This window comes from Pleurodeles waltl, chromosome 9 (genome assembly GCF_031143425.1).
Source record: "Pleurodeles waltl isolate 20211129_DDA chromosome 9, aPleWal1.hap1.20221129, whole genome shotgun sequence".
In the NCBI taxonomy this organism is placed as follows: domain Eukaryota; kingdom Metazoa; phylum Chordata; class Amphibia; order Caudata; family Salamandridae; genus Pleurodeles; species Pleurodeles waltl.
Genome location: NC_090448.1, coordinates 766,407,795 through 766,433,919, shown reverse-complemented (window position 1 = coordinate 766,433,919; position 26,125 = coordinate 766,407,795). Strand labels below are relative to the sequence as shown.

Genomic DNA, 26,125 nt, shown 5'->3' with positions numbered 1-26,125 from the left:
CAAGCCAATAAGCTTGCTAAATCAGGGAATTACAGAGTCAACATGGATCACCAGGAAATGTAGAGAAGCAATAAGAATAGGATTCAAAGACTGGCATTTTCCTGCCACATGTCCACACTTTGCAATACTTTTACCTAACACTGTACCTATCCCTCCTTCAGTTCAGGTAGGGTCTAAAGTTTCCAATTATTTTCATGAAATACTCTTAATTTAGGCAAAATTTCACACAATATTCAAACTACATTTCTTTGGTATCTAAAACAACTTTTCTCCATGAGGATTTACCTTGCGAAACAAATAGTAAAAATAAATTTATTTATTTAACATTATTTGCTGTGGCCTTCTATTTTAAGTCCCTGCCTCCATTATTTTCTATAGAGGTGTGTTGCAGTACCACTGGTTGGTTATGTGTGGTGCTGGACTTACTCCTGGTCTAAGCTGGTGTATATTTACTATTTTTATGCATCCTTTTTGGTTGTAGTAAATTTTCCCTCATAAATTTGTTTGCGACCCCTGCTTCAAAAGGTGGAGTCGTGAAAGTCTATACTTTGTTGCAAGTTTACCCCCACAAATGATGAATAGCAAAAGGTAGTAAATTTACTAGAAAGCGTAACAATATATGTACAAGTTTATATTTATGCATGTTAAATTACCATTATGTAGTTTAAGGAGAATATGTCTCCCGCGGACAAAAACATAAAATTTCACATTATGCAATTTTTTAGAAAATGGCACACTCCTAGGTTGAAGTGGGTGGGATCTATGGGGACAAAGTTTCTCAAGCTTTTCAATTTTACTGAAACTGTTATAATTTAGCAACCATCCCTGAATGATTCATGCAGACTAAGATTTGCCTCAGACCGAAAGGAAAGTAGGGCCCTCCTGCACAGGGAGCAGAGAAAAATGGCAAACAGTTAAAAAAGAAACAATACTTCTCTTCAGTGTGCCTGCTACCCAAAATAAATACTTATTTGTTCAGTTCCCAATTCATCAAATATAAAGGATTCTTTTGAGGCAGCATAGTCTTTAATTGATGCACTCATATGAAGCTTCATGATGACAAAAATATATATTCTTTTTCAGAGATACTATAAGGGCGGTGCCAGTTCTGGAATGCCTCGTTTTAAAGGGAACACGTTAAACAATTGGCATTAGTTACGATCTAATTGCATAGTACTAAAAAGAAAACTTTTGAAAGCAATGCAAGCACTTAAACACTGCATCATTTTACCATTTGCGGTGGCTTGACTTATACAGTGCGTCAGACATGTGTTAGTCCCATGATTAGATAGTCATCTGTCACACGCTAGGACTTCATAGCTCTACAGTATAAACCACATCACTTTTCCCCAGTGCAAAAAACAGGAATAAAATCAGTGACGTTTTGTTTACAAACTCAGACACCTGAATTGATCGCATTAACCAACTGGATTTTCCTACCAGATCAAGGAATTCCCCGAGGACTAGTCTGCCTTCCATTTATCTTTCATTTTCAATGAGTGCAGTTTACTTATGCAGTTGCCTGTAGATGAAATGCCAACATAATAGTTACAGAATAGGCTATTTTAACTACACCTTTGCCTCACTCCCACTGTACTCAGGGTTCCAGTTCCCATTCTTTTTGTATACGATTTGACCGCTGAATACACTTTACATAATGTGAAATTTGGGAATTACACAAGGTTACGTACGTGTGACAAAAATCTCACATATCTACTAAAAGCATTCCTGTTTTAGTAATTTCTACCACTCACATCTCATGCTAAGGGTTTATGACTTGAATCCTTTCTTGAGCAATCCAGGAACACTGATCATCTGATGGTTGAAATATAAATCATATAAATGATGCATTATTGGTATCACTTTTCAGATGTCTGGTTTTTGAGTGCATACCTGGTCCCTCTTCTCTGGTGTTGGAAGTCAGCTACAGAACGACCTTTCTGGTAGAATTCATTTTATATCCATTCTGTGTTCATCATTGAGCTATCTATAAAGCCACAAAGGACCTCTAGAATCTCCATTCCTTTACTCATTCCGCTTTGCCTGCTCAATGCCGCTGTGGCTTTTGGGGTCTTTAGGAACACTGTATTATATGGAGCATCCTTTGCTATAAATTGAAGAGTAGGAATACATAAATAGGAATTTGAGTACATTTATAGGATAGGGTGACCCAAGGATGAGGGCTGGTCCTCCTGTACAGAAGATGCAGCTCTGATCCTTGACCGTGATAAGAAGTGAACTAAAAAGAAGAACTTCAAATGAACACCCTTGGAAAACGGTCATGGTCCTCTACAGTCTGAAACATCAACTCTCTCTGACTCTAACGTCACAGCATCACACACAGGCATAATCCCTACCAGTCCACTCTCACCCTCTGCATTCTGTACAGAATGGTGACTCAATGGGCAAAAGTCAAAACAGAACAAACACAGCCAAATGTAGCCTTGAAAGATGACAACTGAAATGTGAAAAATGTATAGGAGCGGCTTAAAAAGAGAGTGTGGAGTAAGCTTGAGGTATGAAGATTGTGGTGAATACAATAGGGCATGTTGATTTGGGGACAACACAATTTGTGCAGTCTTATGTTGGGAGCCTCAAAGTGTAATTTCAGCTCTCCTATTCCATCAACCTGTTTGCTCTTCTTACTGTTTGGCACCTCTTCTAGGGGCGGCTCCTCCACAGTGGCCAAGGGGCGTCGCTTCCCCGGTTGAGCCAGCAGATGGAAAATAAAAAATAAAACAATAGCTTGCTATCGTTTTATTTTTCATTTTTCATCTACTAGCTCAGTAACCAGGGAGCGGCGGGGTGGGGCCACACTGAGGTCGGAAGGGGAGGTGGCCAGCCAAACACACATGCGCACTTAGGTTTCTTCAACCCAGCTGTATTTACAGCCGGGGTGGAGAAACAGCACAGACCCCAGGCTTGTATCTCAGCAGCAGTGACTGCCTCGTAAACCAACCCTGGCACTGCTTACATGCTAAATTTAGCATGTAAGCAGTTCCAGGATTGCCGGGGAGCAAGAGGAGGCAGGAGATGGCGTAGTGAGGCGGACAGCGAAAGGTAAATATTCTGTCTCCTGTTGTCCCCCGTTGTTTCCCTCCGCTACCCCCCTTGACACATGCGGCTGCTGCGCTGACCTCTTCCCTGTCCATCAGTTTACTTCACTGTTTTCTCTCGTCTCTCATCTCTTAATGCAGCCCATGATGAGTGGACCTCCACAGACCGCATGACCCATTCAATACATCATTGTGCATCTGGTAGTCTAATTATAGGTGCTGGGTGGCTCCTCACAGGATTCTATTTCCATCACAGTGCCCCGATGGCGGGGCAATGTTCAACAAAAATGTGGACCCAAGATCTTCTAGAATAGATAAGAGAGAAATTGGGGGCAGGATTCAGATCCACCAAATCTACAATGCCAACGTTCTTTGTATAAATGCCTGAAAAAGTGTTGTGGGTGTGTTGGTATATGCTACATTGTCTGCCATCAGTGTAAATCTGGCTGTGCTCCTAACCCTGTCTTGAATGGATTTCCTTGCATTAATTCAATGGGTTTTTGAGAGCAGCTTCTGGAAGGATCTGAACTGGACTTCGAGTTCTTCCTAGCATGACCTCTGAGTGCCAAACCTGGGACAATCAGAACACCATTTTATGACAATACGGGGGTGCATACTTTTTACATAATTCTTCCTTTACTTCTCCAATAGAGCAGCATAAAAATGCAACCAATGGAAATAAACTTTGGCAAAAAGTTGACTGAGTAAAGAATAAAAGTTACTTACCTGTGGTAACAACCTTTCAAGTGGATACTCTATCTATCTGCAGATTGCTCACCAGTTGGGAGAGTGATAGACTGACTCAGAAGGAATTGAGTCACTATTGACAGGAAAGCAGCCCTGGTCACAAACCAACTTGTCAAGGTCAAAAGAGGTATAAGGGAGATGGAAACTGGGGACTTCCAACTTGCTCACCCATCTGGCTTAAAACACAGCCACCAAATAGCCACAAACATCTATTCTTCAAAATCAACATTCTCAAGGTGCAACTATGCTCGGGCTCAAATGGAGTATCCAAAAGAAAAGGCATAACTAAATCAAGGTCCGACTGAGGAACAACCATTGGGGTTGGAGTACTCATATATTTGTCAACCTCTATAAAATAAGCATAACTATTGGGGTTTAGAAAACGGATGGCTGGTACAGAAGACAGAAGAATGCAGACGATATGGATAAATATCTTTTAACAGTGTCTATCGCACAACCTCTCTGAGCAAGGGATAATGCGCACTGCAGGACATGTGGTTGCTTGGCCTGTAAGAGGTCCAACTATTGTCCACACATCAAACAATAAAGGTTCTCCATCTGCCCAAGTAAGCACATTTGGTGGAGGGGTGACGTGCTGACAAAATGACATTCACCAACACCGATGGCAGTTGAAAAGAATAGTAATGTCCCTGCCCAATCTGCAAACATGTAGGTGGAATCCTTGGAGAGTGGGGTGAAGCGTCATTTCCCCCAGTTGAGAGAGAAGGTCTACCCTGAGTGGAAGCCATAGTGGGGGACATGAGGAGAAGTGAAGGGGGTCAACATACCACACCCCTCTTGGCCAATCGGGAGCAATGAGAATGACTTGGGCACGGTCTTGGCTGATCTTGATCAGAAATAGAGGAATCAAGGCTATGGATAGAAACACGTAATGCAGCTGAAAGTTCTACCTCCAATGAAATGTGCCCCACAAACTTTCCTTCAATGGATAGTGAAGGGTGCAGAACTGCTGGCTTTGAGCATTTTCAGAGGAGGTAAACATTGAGAAATGCCCCACTGTGCAAAGATATCCTGGACTACATCTAGTAGCAGTAGTCACTCATGATTGCAATATAATGCCAACCCATGCTGTCTGCTCTGACATTCAAAGATGCAGCTAGATGATTGCCAGTGAGCCCGATCCCTTGGCGGAGTGCCCAAGACCACAGTCTCAATGGTTCTAGTCAAAGAAGGTGAGACCCTACCTTTTTAGGTTTCGTCTGCACAGCGCTTGTGCAGGGCTTGTGAAATCTATTGTATTTAATATAAATCTAAAAGGGGCTTACATCCCGCCCCTTGCTTTCCTTGCTTTTCATTGGATCCTATGTTTGCCACTTACTTTTCCTCCATTTCTGTTGTCTGTAGCACTATTTCCTGCATTTACAAATGCTTGTGCCTCGTGTGTTTTCTTTTAGCGCAAACCCAAAAGAAGGTATTGGAATGCTTCACAGGCACTACATGATTTGCACAGAAACACTGGATGCTGTGCCTCACACAGAGACTGAAACCCTGATCGCAAGGGCACTCACCAATCGTCCCGGGGCAACACGCACTCACCAGTCCCCCCTGGGCTGAAGAAGGCACCCATTCTAATGCTCCCTTTTGTTACAGAGGCCAGTGCCTGTTACTCTATGCTTTATCATCAGCCAGCTTCCCCAGCCAGTTCAAAGGTAAGTAAAAGGGAGGAACTGGAGGCACTCATGTTTCATCTTCTGCACCACTATACGGGATGCTGCTATCTCACTCCAGCAGGTGTTGCACGTTAAGGGGGCAGGGGACGCTTTAAGTAGCGCAAGTATTTTCTGTTTTTAGCAACACTGTGTCCTCGTTCAACATAGCTGCTGGTCATGTAAACCGTTCCAATACGTTTGGGTCAAGTTCCTGTTATATATAAAAAAATGCCCTCTGAAACCAGAACACTCCATTTGTTTAATTCAAGACACTAATGCTGACGTGCGTTTGAGCGTACAAAGAAGGGTGAGGTCCGAAGGTACACAGAGCCCCCTAATTATTGTGTCTGTGTAACTTGCAAAGTTGCACAAGAGCCACCTCTCAAACACATGAGGCAGTCAGTGCCGCACTGTGTGAAGGCTGGGGTGCTTTGAGTGTGCTACTGTGACCTTTTTAGCCTGCACTGTCTGCTGCTCAAATAAGCATCTGTGGCTTTTAAACAGCAAGGCTCTGCCATGGCAGTCATGTGATGTGCAGCCAGCGCTGCACAGGCGCACCTTCAAGCTCGCTTCTCTATGGATCCATCTTATGTAGCTCGTGCATAATAACACACATTCCAATAGGGCAGCACACATCCTGACACGTAAACAAAGTCTCGAAGGATTCTCCACAATGCACACACACAAGGTGGCAGCTGAGTCTACAAAACACAAGGAACTTTTCCTTGCAGCATGGGAGTGAGTTGAAAGCACAGTGTGCTCCTGAGCACATACTGCACTGATTGACAGACCTCGTATGACAACAAGTGAAGAGGGGGCTTGCTGTGCTAGAATTCTGCTACCGTCTATGTTAGACACCTCCTTAGTCTAAACCCCAGAAGCCCTGACGATAATAGAAATAAGTGATGCCAATAGCTGGCACACCTTTCGCACATCTTGTCGCTCTACCTGTTTTCTTCTTTTAATTATTAAACACACAATTTGGACCTTTAATGTGCATTATTTGATGATGGGATTTGAATGAGGTGGACAATCTTTCAGCAGTAAGATTTGTGCTTTGTGCTAGCAATGGTGATAGGAATGTTATTTCCTTGTTGGTAATTTCACATAGAAGATGATGTCTCATGTAACACTGTCACTGACACACTGTGTTATCTGAGACATACCATTTTTCCCTTCTCCTTCTAGGCCCCAGTCACTCAGCTGTGATTCTGGAGCCCCTGAAAACGGTTAAAAGGGGTATGTAGGAGGTAAATCACTTATCACACGCCTTCACAGGTCACAGAAGACAATGCAACATTGAGAGGAGATGAGGGGGTGAGAGGTAGGAACACCAAGAGGAGCCCACAGGAGGTAGGCAACCGAGCTCCAGCCAAGATTATAGATCGTATGAGAGAGATTATTCATTGTTAGCATTCCAGGGAGTGTCTATTGATAATTGAAATGCAGTAACAAATCCCCATTAGATCTAATTTATGAACGGCACCATGATGTAAGCCTGAGTCAGTGTAATGGTGCCACCGCCATTGTGCCCTTTTAGATTTTATTTGGACAATGATGCACGCTTTCCCGGTGCTGAAGGGCACAACGATACACAACTGGCAAAGTCAATTGGTCCCAAAGGCGAAATCTATTTTTTTGCCAGTGCTTGTATTTATATACCACATTACAGCAATACTGGTCCTCAAGATATGGACGGACCAACTTTGGATGGAGTAGAGGAAGGCCTTGAGCACCAGCTGAATTGCTTTAAGCTTGATATGAAGCACCACCTCCTCTGGAGATCAGAGGCCTCTGATATCTAGATCCACCAGATGAGCCCCCACCCTAGGGTGGAGGCATCCATCACTACCTCAGTCACGGGTGGAGAGGGGATGACGGCCATCCTGCTTGTCAGGTTCACTTTGTTCCACTACTAAGCCACTTCTGCAGCAGAGCTGGGGGAAGCACCATGGAAGCCGACAGGTATCCCCTCTGTCTACAAAGGCACCACTGCAGGGCCATTATGATCCAATGTGTGTGTGTGGTGACAGGAATGCAGGAAGCTAGCAGACCCAGGAATCTGAGAATCTATAAAATCGAAATTCTCACACTGTTTTGAAAGGATAGGATCATCTCCTAAATGTCAGCAATCCTTTAAAGATGAGGAAAAGAGCAGAGCACAGTTGTTTCCAGTAGTGACTCTATGAACTTCAGTCACTGGGAGGGCCACATATGAGATTTGGTTAAAATTGATTAAAAAGCAGAGACAGGTAATAGGCATATTGTCAACTGCAAATGGTGCAACAGCACCTCTGACGAACTCGCTTTAGTTAGCAAGTTATCCAGGTAAGGAAAGGTAGGAATGTCCCTCTGTCTGAGATGTGCCGCTACCACTGCCATCACTTTTGCGAAGACCCAAGTTGCTGATGTCAAGCTAAAGGATAGTACTGCAAATTGATAGTGCATTGATCCCACCACAAAATGTAAGTACTTCTGATGCAGCTGCAGGATAGGGATATGGGAAGCACACTTTCTGCAGGCCCAGAGAACCCATCCAGTCTCCAAGCGCCCTCCAATGCCAGTAGAACTTGAGCTAAGGTCAGCATTTCGAACTTCTCCTTTTTGAGGAAGAAGTTGAAGTGTCTGAGGCCCAGATTCAGATACAAAGTTTCATCCTTCCTGGGCACCAGGAAGTAACGTGTGTAACATCCGTGGCCATTTTTCTGTTCTGACACTCGTTCCACAGCTCCTTTCTTCAGAAGTGCTGCTACCTCTTGTTGAAGGATGGCCAGATGATAGAGGGAGTGAGAAGAAGGCAGGGGTCGCAATCTGCAAGAACCACTGGTCCGAAGTGATGGCATTTCTGGCTGATAGAAAAGAGGACATTCTCCCTCCCTCAGTATCCTGATGAAACTTGGGAAGTAAACTAGGTTTGCTTTCCTGAAGGTGCAGAGGATAAGATTAGGGGTTTCTGAACAGAGCCTTAATCCGTTCCTCTGGATCTCCCTATGCACTGCCTGAGCAGCGTATTGTGGTGCTGTTGTTGGCTTTGTGGCTGATATTGTTACCTGTAACAAATGGAAAAATCTATGGTGAAGCCAATTAAACACCTATATTGATGGTAATCCCTCCAGGCAAAAGGGGGGTGTAAATCCAGTGAATGAGCGGTGACCTTACTGATCTTGCAGTGCTGTAATAGAGAATCTCCTTTGTCACTAAACAAGTGTGCTCCATTATGCTATTCTTGACATCTGTGGAGAGAATCATGGTTCTCAGCCAGGCATGTCTCCTGATCAACATCGAGGTAGCCATGGCTCGAGCAATCAAATCAGCTGTGTCCAGTACCGACTTGATAATGTGCCTAGAGGCATTCTGTTTGTCCTGAACTACTTCTTGAAAGTGCTGATGCATGTCTTACGAGACATGAGAAACCAGCATTTGTACCATATCCCACAGGGCATGGGGGTATCTTGCTAGGAAACAGTTGGCGTTAATAGATGTTACCGCCATGCTGCCTGCAGAGAAGGTCTTCTTCCCCCCATGGCTCTAAGTGCCTCAACTCCCTGTCTGCTGGTGTGGATTAGAAGGTTGCTCCCAATTGTCCAGAGCAGGAAGCCTGTGCTTATGAAGCCATCAGGCGAAGGATGTGTAGAGAGTAAAGACAGATCACCCGGGGCAGGGCGATACAGACAGACAACCAGCCTGTTAATCGTCACCCTCTCCCGTGTTCCAATGAATGGATCAATGAGGGTCATTAAAGATGAGTATGGGCTCTGTCGTGGAAGTTAAAGGAAGAAGCACCTCTGTGAGGACATTAGTCTTAGTCTGTGCAGTTAGAAGTTGTAGATCTAATGCCTCTGCAGCTTTCACTCTGATCTTATGAAGAGACTTAACAGACATCACTGCGGTCTTTGGAGGTCTGATTGGGAAGTACATAGCCAGTTCAGGGAATGTGTCTAGCCCACTTGCAGATGACCGGCCTTTATATTCATCTTCTGGATTTTGATCCAAGCCCACGTCTAAGGTGTCCGAGTCGGTGCCAAAGATCTAATGCAGCCTCTCTCAGTATTGCTCCTCTGCAATGAGGTGCTAGGCTTCAGTTCAAGAATGCATCTCGGGTGCGGAGTCAGCATCGGCCCAGGTGATGTTTGTTCTGAAGTCGGAGGTGAGGGGGCATCAGTGCCAATGGCACCATCCATGGCATTATGTAGCACAAGGTCCGGTCAAAGAAATTCTGTGCCGGCATCAGAGACACTGGTGCGGCACAGAGACTATAAGCATAAACATAGGCCATTCAAATGATGTTGAAGAGCCCATGGGGATGCCAATTGGCACTGAAACCTTAGAAAAAATAGAGTACATGTGGTTCAAAAATGCTGCTGGTCTGACCCAGATGTTGGAACCTCAGGGTTAGCTGGCATTGGTTATGGGTATGTGGATTGCATCTGTTCTGGCGCCGAGGAGCCCAATGAAGATGTGGGCCGATCTGGGGCCTGATCCAGTGGAGTCCCTGGAGCGGGTGACTTGGATGGATGATCTATAGCTCAATGTCAACTAACTCTGGCTCCAAGAACAAAGGTCCTGTTGGAGTGAGAGAGCAGGAAGGGGACTTTTGTCTAGAGTGCTTTTTGCTTTTCTTTTTCTTCCTTCTTCTTAGCCCTAGAGGAAGAAGATGGAGAGTTAAAACAGTGCCTGGAATGCTTCCAGGTCTTATGATCCTCTTTGGCATCATCCATGAAGAGCTTCAGTTTGCGCTCCATAACATGAGGCCCAGAAGCTGTGGTGCAACCCTAGACACTGTGTGGGGATCCGTAATGGACTTCTGTCCCTCGCAGTCTTTATAGAGTTTCAATCCTGACTCCTTTGAGGAAACAGTATTAGAAAAGTGAGGAAAAACTCCTCAGAGAGAGTGAGTTCCGGATCTGCATCACAGGTGCAGAAAAAAGGGAACTGACATTGTTGCAGCGTGGTAGTTGCTACATAGCTGTGGTGACATCACCATATGCCATATCTGGCATTGATGTAAATGGATCCAGTCTGACACCTGGGTATGTTCTACTAGTGAAGAATCTGCAGAAAAAAGTATCCATCAGAAATACCTGCACTCTGGAATGCCAAAATATTATTCAGACATTCCCGTTTAGATAAGTGCTCTTCGTTTTTTTGCAATTTTTATCTGACTTTTTTTTAATTCTTGATGGCTTCACCTTCTAAAACATTTTAGGTAGTTAAAAGGCACTTCAATATAGAACGAATCTGCCTTTTGAGCGACGTTTTGCTTCACCTATTGATTAACAAGACTAGACCTAAAATGTGTTTATTCCTGCATTATGATTCATTAAAGTCACCAGGGGCATCTGCAGTTTGAAGGGCTGCAGGAAAAGTGTCAATTTAGACACCCCCCTTTGGGCTGTTATTAAACCCCTGAAGTTTTATAAAGCTACCACATTCAATTATGATTTTTCTAAGGTAATGTGTCATGATTTATCCAAATCCTCTTAATAATATCACAGGGGCAATCCTAATTCAGGGAGTGAATGGAGGCGAGAGTGGATTCCCTTGTTACCGGGTAAACATGTGCTTTGGATCCGAGACCAGACAGGTTTGGTTGGATTCACAAAGGTAACTTACAAGTTTACACTCTTGGGTAAGTTGACTACTTTTTGGTATTCTCTCAAACTCCAGGCCTGAATCACAGAAGTAACTTACACTTCTGTGTAAGATTACACTTTGCGTACATTTTGGTAATCAGAAATGCATAGTGTAAGCTACTACTGAAAGAAAAACAGTAGTAAGTCCAACACTGCATATAGCCAATCAGTGGTACTGCAACACCTTCAGACATAAAATAGTGGTGGTTGCAGTACCAATGGTTGGTCATGTGTGGTGCTCGAATTACTACTAAGTGTATGTTACTGCAAACATGTAATTTACCTCAAAAGTACAGTTTGTGAATACTGAAAACTAGTAAACTTACTTAAAAGTGTAAACATACTCAAAAGTGTAGGTTACCTGTGTGAATCAGGCCCAGAGTGTCTGGTTCTCTAAATAGACACAGGAAGTACAGGTGAAAGGTGAAGGGTTGTTTTTCACAAGTTATTGAGTGATAGGTCCCCTGTCAACATCAACTGTAAATGCTTCAAGCCCTTATAAGTAGGTGAAATCACATAACGCCTTTGTCTTCAGAAGTATTTTGGCACTAGGACATGGTTTCTTCATGGGTAGAAGAGACACACGTTGAACTGGTGATTTGCTGAGAAGATGTAATAATGGCTAACGCATGAGTTGTCTGAGTCAGTTTTGGATACACATTGATTAGTGTGGTCTATTGATGTTAAAGTTCATTTCTCTTGAGCGCTCAGCACTTTAAAAAAATGATTTAATGAGACTCGAAAGAGTAGGGAGCATTCAAAAAGGGCAAAAAGCTATGGGTCTGATTAAGAAAAGTGGCGCTGCACCTACTGCAGCACCACTTTTCTTGCCCCCTTAGCCCCCCCTCCCCAATGTCACCATGTGTGCGGTAAGATACAGTGCACCATAGGCTTAGCTAATGGAACTAGTGTCAACATTTTTTATGCTAGTTCGAAGCTTTGCAGGATTAGCGTAAAAAATGTTGACACTAATCCTGCAAAGCCCTTTAAGCCCCATTGTAAACAATGGTGTGCCTCCTTTTAATGCCTGCTCTGAGCAGATGTTAAAAGTTTCAAAAAATATTATGCAAAGAAATCTCTTAGATTTCTTTGCGCCATTTTCTCAGCCCCCCTAACGGGAGAACTTCCTCTCTGCATACAAATGCCTGGCGCAGGCATAATGAAGCACAAAGGGTTACAAAGTGGCGCGATGCATGCATTTCTAAATTTGGTGTGGCGATATTGTCCTTGTTGGGCCACATTAGCGTGAATAAAAATGACACTAATGTGGCACAAGGAGGTGCTAGTGGCTCTTAAATCTGCCCCCATATGTTTCGGATTCAAGTTTTACCAGTGTCATGGGGCACTAAAAGAAATGTTGGGGATAGAACATGAACCATTTGTCTTTCATAAAATCCAGATTTTTAAGTCACAAAACCTCACTGATGTGAGTACCGGGATGATCTAAGGCAACCTACCCTATATTTGTGTACCTTCTCGAGTGGACTTTGAAAACAGTATCTGAAAGATGAGATTGGATGAACCTGCAGGGGATTTGTGCGCCTCCTTGTAGTTGAAAAATTGAAAGCAGATTCTGGGAGGTGGGAAACACCTGGAGTAGATGTTTGTGCTTCCTGGAATTGATTTTGGACGCAGCACCTGAGAAGTTGGAAGAATCAGCAGCCACTGTATACGGCTGCTGGAACGGATTTTGAAACTGGAATAACCTGGAGTGGATTTCTGTTTGTGCATTTTGGAAATGATTTGGAATGGAATGCAATTTGAAAGCGGAACCTGGGATTTGGGATTGTAAGAACCTAGAGTGGATATCTGTGGGCTCCGTGGGACTCGTTTTGGAAACATCACTTGACAGGTGGGAAGAATCTGCAGTGGATTTGCGTATCTCCAGCACTTGAGAGGCAGTGGATATATCTACCTCCTAGAACTGATTTTGGACATAGAACTCGAATGTTGGGAAGAATCTAGAGTGGATGTGTTTTTCCTCCTGGAACTGATTTTAGAAATAGCACCTGGCTGGTGGGAAGACTCTGCAGTAGATGTGTGTACCTACTGGCATTGATTTTGGAAGCAGCTTCTGACAAGTGGAACGGATCTGAAGTGAATGTACGTAACTCCTGAAACTAATTTTGAAAACAGCATCCAAAAGGTGAGAAGAACCTGCAGGTGATTTGCGAACCTCCTTGAGCTGCTTTTGGAAGTAGCTCCTCACTTGTGGGAAGAATCTGCAGTGGGTGTGCACAGCTCCTGGAACTTACCTTGGAAGCAGAACCTGAGAGGTGGGAAAAATCTGAGGTGGATTTGTTTACCTGTTGAAAGTCATTTTGAAAACAGTACTGGAAAGGTGGGATTGAAAGAACATCCATGCGGAAATTCATTTTTAAAACAGCACAAGGGAAGCAGGATTGAAAGAACTTGTACTGAATTTGGGAGCCTCCTGCTACGGACTGTATCCAAAAGGTCGGGAGAGACAGCTAAACTAGGACCATAGGACCATTCAATGGGATTCTGAAGGCAGACCATGGCAGGAGTAGGGACACAAGGCCTTCAGTGTAGTAACCTCTCAACCGGCTCCAAATCTTACCTCTGGTAATCGGCAACAGCAGCGAGCTCCAGGGTGGTTTCCACTGGATGGAGTTCTGGCAAGGTATGGAGGCTGTCCTGGCTGCTCCTCCTCAGTGCGGCCCTGACACAAGGGACAGGCATTAGTTAGTCAGTACCAGTACAGGCGATGGGTTATTTTAGTTGCATAGTAACACCCAATTGAATGGCAGTTTATAAAAATGCGCACACAAATTTACCTGACCTTCAGCAGCCATGTGGCCATTTATTGCAATGTATTTTTTGTACTGTTCTGCTACTTTTGAAACCGTTGTGCGTAATGGGAATGTTTTGTCATGGCATTACAGAGGCCAGTTGACCAACAGGGAACTGAAGGATGTCCCAATTGCTTGGGTCTTTGGAGAGGTTCTGGAGGCAAGTTGGTCCTTTCAGAGGCACTAAATGCTGATATATACTCAGACACACCACGATTGTGTGACTCTGCGGCCTCAGAGTTTTCCACATAATTATGAATTTACAGTACTTGTCACTTGTCACATAAACATCTACTACATCATTTCAGTTTTCAACAAACAATTTGTTTCGTAGCTAAAAGGATCAAAAGTTATTAAAAGAGCACTTCGGAGTGATCACTGTAATATTTTTTTTTAAATGTTAACTGGTCACCTTTGAGTTGCTGATTGCAGTATTCAGTCCTAATAAGGTGACATATTTGCCGCTAGAGTATTAATGTGTGTGTTCAAGTTGAAAACTAATACACCCACAGAATGTGCAATATTATGACCCATAATTTGGCTCTTCTTAACACATTTATCCACTAAATTCCAGTAAGCCTGCATAAAGTCAAACATATATTTTGGACAGTCTTCCTCCAAATAACGAAAAGTGCCTGAGTAAGCAAACCATTTGTACACGTGAATTTGACGTAAATACCTTGTAAGGCGAATCACCATTCTGGATTTACGTAATAGGAGCATACAATTGAAATTAAATTTACTTAGATGCAATATTGCAAAGTATGATATAATGTTACATGTGAGCTAATCTGCTCCCTGAGACGCGGAATAGGCGTTCTGCAAGTTAGGGAGCCTTGAAAAGCTGATGAACTCATGAAATTTGGAGAGCATAGGGGTTTTCACAAATATTTGGAATACTCCTCTAAAGAGCAGGTTTTCCCTTTGACATTGGGTGCCTATTCATCTTTTCAAATGTTGATACTGTTTTCTTTCTCATTGCCTTATAGCTCCCTTTGTTTAAACTCCTTTCAACATCCACCATGCCCATCATTATTACAATATTTCCTCAAAAGCATATATGTCATTGTTTAGGCTTATATACTCCTAGATCTCTCTCTCTCTCTCTCTCTCTTGTTGTGTTAAGCATTCACCAGTATATCTATAAGAAATAACCAGGCCCCATCGCTTCATTATACCAGACTTCTCAAGTGTATTACCCAATCAAAGAAGCAGTTGCTAGTTACATCTATAAAAGACATAGTCCCAGTGAAAATAGACATAATTGTCCATCAATTTCTCGCTTCTACCTTCATTAAAAGATGTATCCTAATTCCAATATGGTCAGCACTGGCAGCCACTGACTCCATCAGAATTACAAGAGACACAAATCCACTGTCTTTCCCCCGGAGACTCCACTTGCCAAAGTTATGAGAACTGAGGAGTAACCAAGAGAATTTGACCTGGAATTACAGATGCCCAGGTAATTCCTTAATCCTAAAGGGTCCAGTCTGCAACTACTGAACTACTAGGCCAAACTCTTACATAAATCACTTTTCTAAACCATCTTTTGCTATAAATTCGTGTTCTCTGTAGTATATTACTTGACCAAAAACATCTACACACACACACTCACACACACACAGATATATTAGTTTTAAAAAGCACAAAGGTTACATAGATGTTATAGTTCCAAATTAATTTACGTTAATCCAACCACCTCCACTCACGGCCTTTGCCCGTGCGTGGTGGTGGTTGGCCACAGGGCATAACATGCAGGCAGACCCTGCAGCCACCCCCTCATACCCACCCAACCCTGCGCCACACACAGCCTTTGGCTGTGTGTGTCAGGGATTGTCCACTGGGCCTACCCCTATAATCACCCAACCACGTGCCATTCACAGGCATTCAGCCTAGAGCAGACAGATCTGGCCAGGCCCTTCAGCCTATCCCCTATACCTACTCAAACAAATGTCACTCATGAAGTGCTTCTTTGTGGAGGTGTGATTATATTCCTGTCTGTGCACCAAAAAAGCAAGGATGCAAACACCTCCATCAAGGTTTACAGATAACATTTCAAAATAGAAATGCAGAGAAAAAACACTGGCTTTGCCTTGACCATGCACAAGAAATTAGGAGGATTAGTGCTTTACAGAAGTGGAGCTTGAACTTGGACACCTGCTTTATTTACATCTGTAAGTGCTTCCTATTGAGGTTTCATTTCTGGCAAATGATCATCATCCCAGCATTAATTCTGCCCTGGATATATATATATATATATATCCTCTTGGGCCCAGCACTGTTAAAGTCGGGTGTCTTGGTTACTACCCAGGGCAGCCACCATAGTTTTGCTGGGGACTACTACCAGGGCTCCCGGGGTCTCCGGAGGCTCAGAGAAAGTGGCCATACAGCCTTCCTAGCCATTAAAAATGCAGCCCGGGGAGTGGGCTCCTCATGTCTTATAGTTAAAAAAATGAAGCCCACCAGCAATTTAGTTTATTTTTCCCGATCCTGCAAGAGTCTTGTGGGGTTGCAGCATTTTTTGGTGAGTTTGTTTCCTATTGGTCCTGGGAGTGAGCCTATCAAGGGGCATATGGGGTCAGGGTATTCCTATCCTGCCCCCAAATATCTTTGTTTTTTTTATAATTTCAGGACAGGGAACTAAGTCCCCAAGTACTGTAATGAATGCCAGCAACATTTTTCTCATGTTGCTGGCAGCCAATCAGGGCATTTGATTTTGCGGGAGTCTGACTCCTGCACGAGCGAGAAGGTCCAAGGGAAATATAGCTCCCTGGGTCAATCAGAGTGCTCTATCCGATACGTTACAGTTGTTGGCCCCTGGGTCTGCTTGGTGTTTGATCTCCTAAATCTACACAGCTGTTAAGTGGGACCGCCAGACTAACATTTGGGGTATTGATGGACTAATACCTTACAAGTGCCTCACTCCGGTAGCATCTGGTGGAGGCCAAGTGCTCAGGTTTGGGATGTGCGAACAACTGGTGGTTCAAACTGACTCAGTTTTATTATTTACACCACGCTAATATGACTCCACAGCAGATCCATTAAATTAATGGCACCCGGTTAGATGCTTGCCGGAGGTGTGGCCTGTCTTGATGTCCTACCTCCACAAGACATGGGACTGCAGTAGCTCAAGGGGGTTTGGGGGGTGTTCTGTAGGTGGGTCACACAGGTGCCTTTTGAGCCCTTGGTCAGTCACTTCCTCTTTGGGGTGCTCCGGACTCCCTGACATGAGACCAAGATGAGCCATCAAATTGCCCTCCTGGGCCTGGTGCTTGCTAAGAGGCAGGTAGCCATACATTGGCTGCAGCCCACTGAGTTGGAGGCTCAGAGGTGGGTGGCAGGCCTGCAGGAATGGGAGGTTACGGATGAGAGGTGACTGAAGATGGTTTGGAGCAATAAATATTCAGAGCAAGCTTGGCAGTGGTGAAGTCATCGATGGGTGACACCCCTCTGCCTCCCAAACCCTAGAGCCAGGGCAACTCTGTCCTATGGCATGAAGTGTTGCCTGGGTGCCGGACCTAGATAAATAGATGCCCCTGAGTGAGTCTTTATCTGGTGCTGACGGTGTTTCTGTGGTCTTTATGATTGTTGGTGCCCTCTTCCTCCCCTCTCCTTCTTTCACTCTTCGAACCAGTGCCCTTTTCTCTTCTGTGCCCTGACACGCCCATCTCTGTGGGTTTGAGGGACATGGCCGGGGTGTCTTTAGACGGTGGAAGAATACTACTGTTCCCATGCAGCTGCTGCTGGTGTATGTTTCGTTTTTTATCGTAGTAGAGTCTGTTGCTATTTACCTGTGATGCACACTACAGTTGATTTTCTGTACTGTGAAAAATATAACTATGCTGACCTTGCAGAAACCATGGGAAGAATGCATCCTTTTCTATCCAAGAGCCGACTGTAATGTGACTGTAATGTTGTTCGCTGAGCCTGGTATTTCTTTTTGTACTGATTTTAATAAAAGCATGTTTGAAACAAGAAAAATCAGAACGCTCTATTGTTAAATTGTCTCTCTCATGAAATTCGACAGTTCAAATATACATGTATTTTTTACCCTTAGGCCCTCATTTACAAGACCCACGGCGCAGGATGGAGAGGGAGGTGCCTTGCTGCCTCACCCTTCGCCACCGTGAAAGGACACAAATGCGCCGTATCTACAACATACAGCGCATTTCTGTCCTCAATCCTGCGCTGCCCCACAAATTGCTGCCATGCGCCAATGCGGGCACACTTACACCATTGTGCAAGGGTGCCTGCATTGTGGGGGATGATCATTTGTGTGCAGAAAGGGAAACCTTCCTGCAAAAAAATAATCACAAGAAGTGTTTTCCTCCTCTATTTGTGCTGCAGAATGCACTTAGAAAGAGGAAAAATGGGGAGAAATAAAGATATTTTTCCCCGTTGCGTCACTCTTAGACTACCCCTGAGATAGCGTAGGAATCTGACGCATTCTCAGACCTGTAAATCTGGAAATGCTTCAGATTCCTTTGGGTTCCATGGGTGTTGCGTGGGAACACTCCAAGCAACACACATGGAATGCACCTTTCACTCAGTGTTATGCGTGAAAGGGGACCATGTTTACAAGGCCATGAAGAGCCATGCAAGGTGGCTTTGTGTGGCTTTGTAAATATGGGCTGGCACACTGCACCACCAGAGGATCAAAAAAATATGATGCTCCGGAGGCGCAGTGTGCTGCTTGGGCCTCGTAAATGAGGCCCTTAGTTTCTCAAAAACTACTGAACAGATTTATACCAAATCACAAATACTACAATATGCGGATCGAGGTCAAGCTTTCTGATGCATTTAGTGTAATTCCATTGAGTGGTTTTTGCTGTAGGTTTGTCTAAATAAATCTATGGAAATGCACATGAATTTTGCATATTGGACCCCCTTTTTTTCTCAACCCTGCTTGACAGTTCACCCTGAAACATTGCATGCACAAACTAATCAATAAGTAGCATCTTTTTGGAAAGCTTCCTGGTAATTCGTCAATTGGTGCCAAAGTTGTTAGCAACACATGAAATGCTTTACCTATGGAACAGCAGACCTAACTATAACTACCCAGTGGCAGTCGCCACTAGGTAATATATATACACACACACAAACCCCCCACATTCATATATTTATAAAACAGAGAGGTGGTCGGCGCTAGGTATTTATAGATAGAACCTAGTTTCTATAGAGAAAGCTTTTCTTTGCTAATAACTTTAGTGGCAGTTAATGAATCTTCACAAAATTGTCTGGAAAGTTTTGAAGTAATCTGTCAAGTAGAGGTTGAGAAAAAAGGGTGGGGTCTCAAAACATGTTTTCCTCATTCATTTTTCCATACGCATTTTGAACCGCGATAGCGACGAAATGACTGGACAGAATAACACTAAATTTGGCAGAAAGATAGCACTTGGCCCAGAAAGAGGCCTTTTTGTGATTGGTGTAAATCTGTTCAGTAGTTTTTGAGAAATTAAAGAAAATCCCAATTTGTATGTATATAGAGATGCAAAGGGTTTGCAATTCCTCCTGATCTCATGCTGAAATCTGATTGGCTGTCAACACTTCAAGAAGGAAGTGTTGGCAGCCATCTTGGGACTTGGTTTCAGCTGAGTCCCAGAAAAAAGGTTAAAAATAAAGAAAAGGGGCCAGGGTATGGACACCCTGACCCCTTAGCTCTGGTGGTGGGATCCCAGACGGGCTCCTCTAGGGGTAAAAAAGCATTTCTTTAAATGTTTACTGCAAATTTGCAACGGGATGCGAATCTGCAGCAACATTTTTTAAAAACAAGCGTAGGCTCCCAAGATTGTTTTCTATCAAGCAGGGGCGGCTGGTATTCAGAGGCTACGGGGCTGCGCCCCTAGCCTTTTCTGGCCTCTCTAGTGAAGCATATATTTAATTACATGATGAAAGTAAAACATTTTCTGCAAAACATTTTCTGAGTGAAAGTTGTGCACGTTGAAAAGCCCCACTGCGCCTGCGTCAGTATGTGGCTGAAAGCTGCACAGTAGGGCTGACAGGGCTTGCCCACGCAAAACCCTTACGTTTTCTCAGAACGCAGTGACGTCCCTGGCTTATCTCCTCCTCCACCAGAAGCCCTGACAGTCAGCCTGAAGCGTTTTTTATTCAGCCCGGGTTTCTGAAAACTTCATGTCACTCCGACATTATTCTCCACCCTTTCCTATTTACTCAAATGGTGGGGTGTGATCAGAAGGGTCTACTTACCAGAGGTCACATTTTATTAAAAGAATGTGGCATTGCGCAAAGAAAATCCCCTTTTCCTGCATTACAAGCAGTCTGTGGCAGATAAATGGAATAAATACAATATATAACTCCATCCAGGGCTCTCTGGGAGACAGGAGTGTGACCTGAAGACCTCAAGTCATAAATATGCCAAAGACAACCCTGCACACAAGTAAGTTGGAGCTCTATCTTTTTTACAGACAATAAGAAAAAAATCTGCTCTCTCAGCTCTCCTCTCCTTTCACTGCCTCTGTAGGTGATTTCGTTTCTCAAAGGCCTTAATGGTTCCAGTAATTTATCATGGCTAGTTATTGTTTTATTTCTTCTGCAGACTAATGACGTGATATGTCATATTAAACATGTAATCTGCAGCTCAAATAAACGTGTACCTTTAATCACTGAAACTGCTGGATGGGTGAGGCAATGTGTGTTTGTTTGAATGTGTTTGCAGGGCTTGGCAGAGTGGCTGAGAAAATGTGGGTGTCTGTGTATAAGAGTTGTGTGAATGGCAGTGGATGACAATGTGGATGAATAAATGGGTAGGTGACCAAAGGCAGTGGGTGAGTAGGTGAATGGAAATACATGGGTAGTGAGGCTCTCTCACAAGGTGCAATTCGGTCTTGTATTTGTGTACAAACAGAGGGCAGGAAATAAGCAAAAAGGATGAAACAGAGGGCAAGAAACTAGCAAAAATCGACCAGAATGGCACATACGGAGGGAAGAAACAGGCAGAAAGGCACAAACAGAGGGCAAGAAATGAGCAGAAAATGTTCAGAGAGGCAGACACAGAGGGCAGAAATGGACAGAAAGGCAAAAGCAGAGGGCATAAACGAGCAGAAAGGCACAAACCGAGGGCAAGAAATGGACAGAGAGGCATAAAATTAGGGCATGAAATGGACAGAAAGACCGATCAGATATCAAGAAATGAGCAGAAAGGCAGAAACAGAGGACAAGAAATGAGCCAAAAACTACCAGAATGGCACATTCAGAGGGAAGAAACTGACAGAAAAACCCCATCAGAGGGCAAGAAATGAGCAGAAAATGGGCAGAGAGGTCAAAACAGAGGACAAGAAATAGGCAGGAAGACACAAACAGGGCAGGAAATGAGCAGAAAGGCACAAACAGAGGGCAAGAGTCAAACAGAAACGGGCAGAGAAGCAGAAAAAGAAGGCAAGAAACTAGTCAAAAAATGGGCCGAAAGGCAAAGACAGAGGCAAGAAACAGACAACGAATCAGAAACAGAGGGCAAGAAATGGGCAGAGATGGACAAACAAAAGGCAAGAAGCAAGCAGAAAGGCAGAAACAGAGTGCAAGATTAAGCAGGGCTGGGTGATTTTAGGGGGTTGGTCACAGACCCTGGCTGCCGGCTATGCTCTGTGGCCAACCCTAGCTGCACACACCCAGAGGCCGTGTGCGGCGCCGGGTAAGGTGTTTATAGGGGGTTGACCAAAGGGCCTGCCCGCCCTGTGGCCAAACCCCATCCATGCTCAGTGGTGGTTTGATTAACATATAGTTATTAAAATAATTCTACGTTTAAAAAAAACCATAGAACTTCGCTGAAAAAAACAAAAGTTACAGAGAAGTTATAGTTAGGAAATAGAATTTAAAAAACCATAGAAATGCACTTAAACTATACAGGGACATTATAGTAAGGTTTTGAACTGACTCGCAGAAAACTATAGAAATTCAGCAGTTATAGTTAGTTATTTCAAGTAACTATAACTTGCACCCTTAGGTAACTATAACTGTATTTCTACGTTTTTCAATGGTTTTCTATGAGTCTCTATAACTTTCTATTGGTTCAGTCAGGTTGTGGCCAGCCAATCCCAGCATTCCTATTCGCATGTGCATTCGGGAATACATTGCGATCACCGCAAAAATGTCACAACGGATCTGCGGCCCAAGGTACATACCTTTATTTCCCCTTTAATATTTCAACAAATACTAAACAGATTCACACCAAACACTGCAAAGCACAATCTGCATACCAACAGCTAGCTTTCTACGAAATTTGATGCAATTCCATCCTGTACTTCAGGCTGTAGTCATGTTCAAAGGCCCTCTGGGAATTTACATGAGAAAAGCAACTTTTTTGCGCCCCCCTGTTTCTCGGCCCCCACTTGACGGTTCAATCCAAAACTTTTAGGTGCACAACAAGAAACATCAGCACACATTTTTTGGGAAAATTTTGTGAAGATTCGTCAAATGGTGCCAAAGATATAGGCAACTCTAACAATGCTTTTCCTATGGAAACATGGTCCTAACTATAAGTACCTACTGGAGACACTAAAAAATGCTTTTCCTATGGAACAACAGACCTAACTATAACAACCCAGTGGCAGTCGCCACTAGGTAATACACACACACACACACACATATATATATTTATATATATATATATATATATATATATATATATATATATATATATATATATGTATATATATAAAGAGAGAGAGAGAGGGAGAGAGAGAGAGAGCGGTATAGGTATATATATATATATATAGATATATACACATATTTATATACATTTAAATATATATGTGTGAATGTGAGTTTATGTTTATGTGTGTATAACTACATAGAAATACATATACTTAGCTATGTATACACAATTTTAAGGTTTTAATATGATTTATATGATTGTGCTTTATGATATTTATATGATTTTATTAATTTGCAGGGTAATAGTCTCAAATCCCCTCAAATCCACTTTATTGTATGTATTATATTTGTTTCCTTTTATGTCTGTCTTTCTCGCTGTCTGTACATCTACATCTATGTATGTATGTAGAGCTATTAGACATTTCATGAGAGCCCGGTCTTTATCATATCTGTTTCATACAGAAATGCTACTTGTCATGATCTATATTTGTCTCACTAATAATTATTTCAATTTTGATAAGGCTATATATTGTCAAAAGCAAGGGTCTGCGATGGGTACCTGTTTTACCCCCAGATATGCTGGTCTGTGCCTCGGCTGGTGAGACGAACAAGTTGTTGGAAACATCGTTGAGTTTGAAGAGCACGTGGTCCTTTGAGTTAGGTACATGACAATATTTTTTGCATTTGGAAAGGCAGTGTTGAGTCTGCTCTACAATTCATGACCATTCTGAATGATAACTCTCTCAATCTGAAATTTACTTGTGAGATTCAGTCGAAAGCAGTAGAATTTCTTGATGTGAAGATTTATATTGTGAATGGTAAAATTGAGAGTGCTCTGTACAGAAACAAAACAGCAGGAAATAGTTTGCTTCATGCAAAGAGTAATCATCCACAAAATCTGATACAGAGCATTTCCTATCGGGAGCCATTGAGATCCAGGAGAAATCGTAGTTCTTCTATGACCTCCAGAAAAGAGATTGAAGTCATGACGAAATGGTTTAGGGAAAGAGGTTACCCTGAGTTGACAATTGAAAAAGCATTGGTAAAAGTGAATCAAGTTAAAATAGATGATCTGTTGTTGGTTAAAAAGCTAGATGTGAAAGAAGGTGGACCTATGATATTTATTACAACTTTCCACAATAAAATAGGAGAAGTGAAAAGGATATTTCAAAAGTTTTGACCAGTTTTACAAACTGATGAAACTTTGGCCAAAGTATTGGATGGGTATCCTAGATTTATATTCAGATGTAGTAAGTCACTGAAAGATTCATTGAGTGAGAGCTTGCTACCCCAAATTGAGACCAGTAAGCCTATTAGTGTTTTTTTTCACCTGCAGAAATTACAAAGCTTGTAAATACAGTGTGAACTGTAGGGAGGGAAGTTTCTGGAAACACTGAAACCATTTGTTATTAAAAAAACATGTATCCTGCAATTCAGATTACAGTAAATGTGCTTTGCAATGCCCATGTAATAAATTCTATGTGGGCAGTAAAATTCATACAGCAAAAAAGAGAATATCGGAACATATGAGAGCAATTGCACATGATGATAAAACCTATCCAGTGGCAAGACATTTCAAAATGTATCATGAACAGAATAGTAACAAGTTTAAATTTATGGACTTGGACAGGATTCCATTTCTGAGAGGGGAGGCAACTGAACTTTGGTGTTGAGAAAATTAGAGTCAAGACTGATCATTAGCCTTAACACTCTGCATCCTATTGGACTGAATACGGATAAAGAGTTAGCAGACAATTTGGCATAAATTAAATTATCAGTATATTGAAGTACTGAAAGTTTGTTCTTTTAAATGTACAGGTATTCACGCTGATTCAGATTATGTGTTAAGTTTTAATTGATGTTTTCTATTCACAGGTGGGGTGCACATTTTGAATTATGATACAAGGATGGACTTTGTGATATTGGATAACCAATTTTCATGTGTCTATAGACTAGAGGAGCAAAAGAGCTATTGTATCCTTTAACAAATGTCCACGTGGGTGGCTAAGCGTGATTGCTCCTATGGACAGGAGCCATACATTAGTTGGTTGTAGGATGGAGCGATATCATGGGATGATTTAGAAAAGGAAAAGCCATCTGGTAACTCACTGGTTTAAAGAGAAATAAATAAATAAAAAGTAATAAGAAGTAAAATAATGTTGAACTATATAAGTATAAAATTGGATAATTCCTTAGGGAAGTATTAATGTTTAGCTGTGAAGGTTGAATTTATAATGTACTAATAGATTGCAACACATTTTAAGATGGCCGATCTTCTTTCACTACAATAAGGAAGTTTGATACTGATAATCCATTGTCTATGTTGATGAAAGCACAAGAGCACTGTGTTTTAAATATGGTGGAGGAATTGCAGTTTATTTACCTGTGATCAAGGAAACTGAGTTTTCCAAAACAGATTGGGTGCTGCCACATCAATAAATCATTTTTTTTTGCTTCATAAAACAACTGTGGCCTTTACTCTTTCCTTTTTGGATTTCTGATATGTGAATTATCTGGAATGGAAACTGTGGAAATGGCATATGGAGGTTTGCGACCTCACCAATGCTTGCCATGATAGGGCTGGGACATTAGTGACATAAAGATTTTATTTATATATCTATATATATATATACATATATATATATATATATACTCACTCAATAAGTATATATATACTCACACACATATATGTGTGTGTATTTTACCTACTGATGATAGTCAGTAGGTAGTTATAGTTAGGAACAACCTTTCCCACAGATGAATATTTTTTTATTTTTCGAATAACTTTGGAGCCGTATGACGAATCTTGAAAGTTTCAAAACTCACAAGCTATCTAGTTCAGCTACTGTCTGGAAAGTTTCAGGGTGATTTGTCAAGCGGGGCCAAGAAAAAGGGGGATCCCAAAACACTTTTTGTTTTTGTTATTTGGTGTAAATCTGTTCAGTAGTTTTGGAGTAATTAAAGAAATAAAAATGTAGATATCTAAGGACAAGGATCCTTCATGGAGCTGTGGGTATCAGCAGGAAATCCACGGGAATCTGCGGGACCCAGGGGTTCCTGCGGATCCTGGTGAAAAGAAAGGCCACGATTGACCGGCCTCAACCAAAAAGGAAAGTTACTTCCACCATTTTATTTCTTGGCTGGGCCGCCCTGGAAAAAAGCATAAATGAGTACACACAAAAGGGGTCAGGATAAAGGTATCATGCCCTGATTCGACACATGGAGGGGTCTCTAAGGGACCCCTCATGGGCATAAAATTGCCCTTTTTTTACTGACCGATCTGCAGGTCTGTGGTGCACAGCGTGACCTGAGTGTAAATCTGCGACGGATCCACCAATCTGAGGTCCAATGGAACAAAAAAAAAACTCATCCACTTACATACCGGACCCCCCCTGTACATGACCAAAAACCATGCGCAGCGGGGGGGTTGGGTGCATGCAAGGTAGGAACAGAGCCTGGCTGTAGCTATCCCATGCCGCTGCTGGCCTGGGCCGTGCGTGGCTGTGGTTGTATTAATGTATGGTAATTATATATTACTTTACATTTAAACAATATGGAAATTCACTGAAAAAACAAAGGTTTCAGGGACGTCATAG

General features: G+C 42.6%; 1 protein-coding gene across 2 annotated transcripts in view; it reads right to left on the bottom strand.

Moving 5' to 3' along the window:
• Positions 1–26,125, bottom strand: part of LOC138259941 (glutamic acid-rich protein-like) — a 130,835-nt gene that overhangs the window by 11,163 nt on the left and 93,547 nt on the right. For both annotated transcript variants that reach the window (XM_069207936.1, XM_069207937.1), the window contains one exon: positions 13,688–13,789. In XM_069207936.1, coding sequence (XP_069064037.1) covers positions 13,688–13,789 — 102 coding nt within the window. The remainder of the gene's footprint in view (positions 1–13,687; positions 13,790–26,125) is intronic.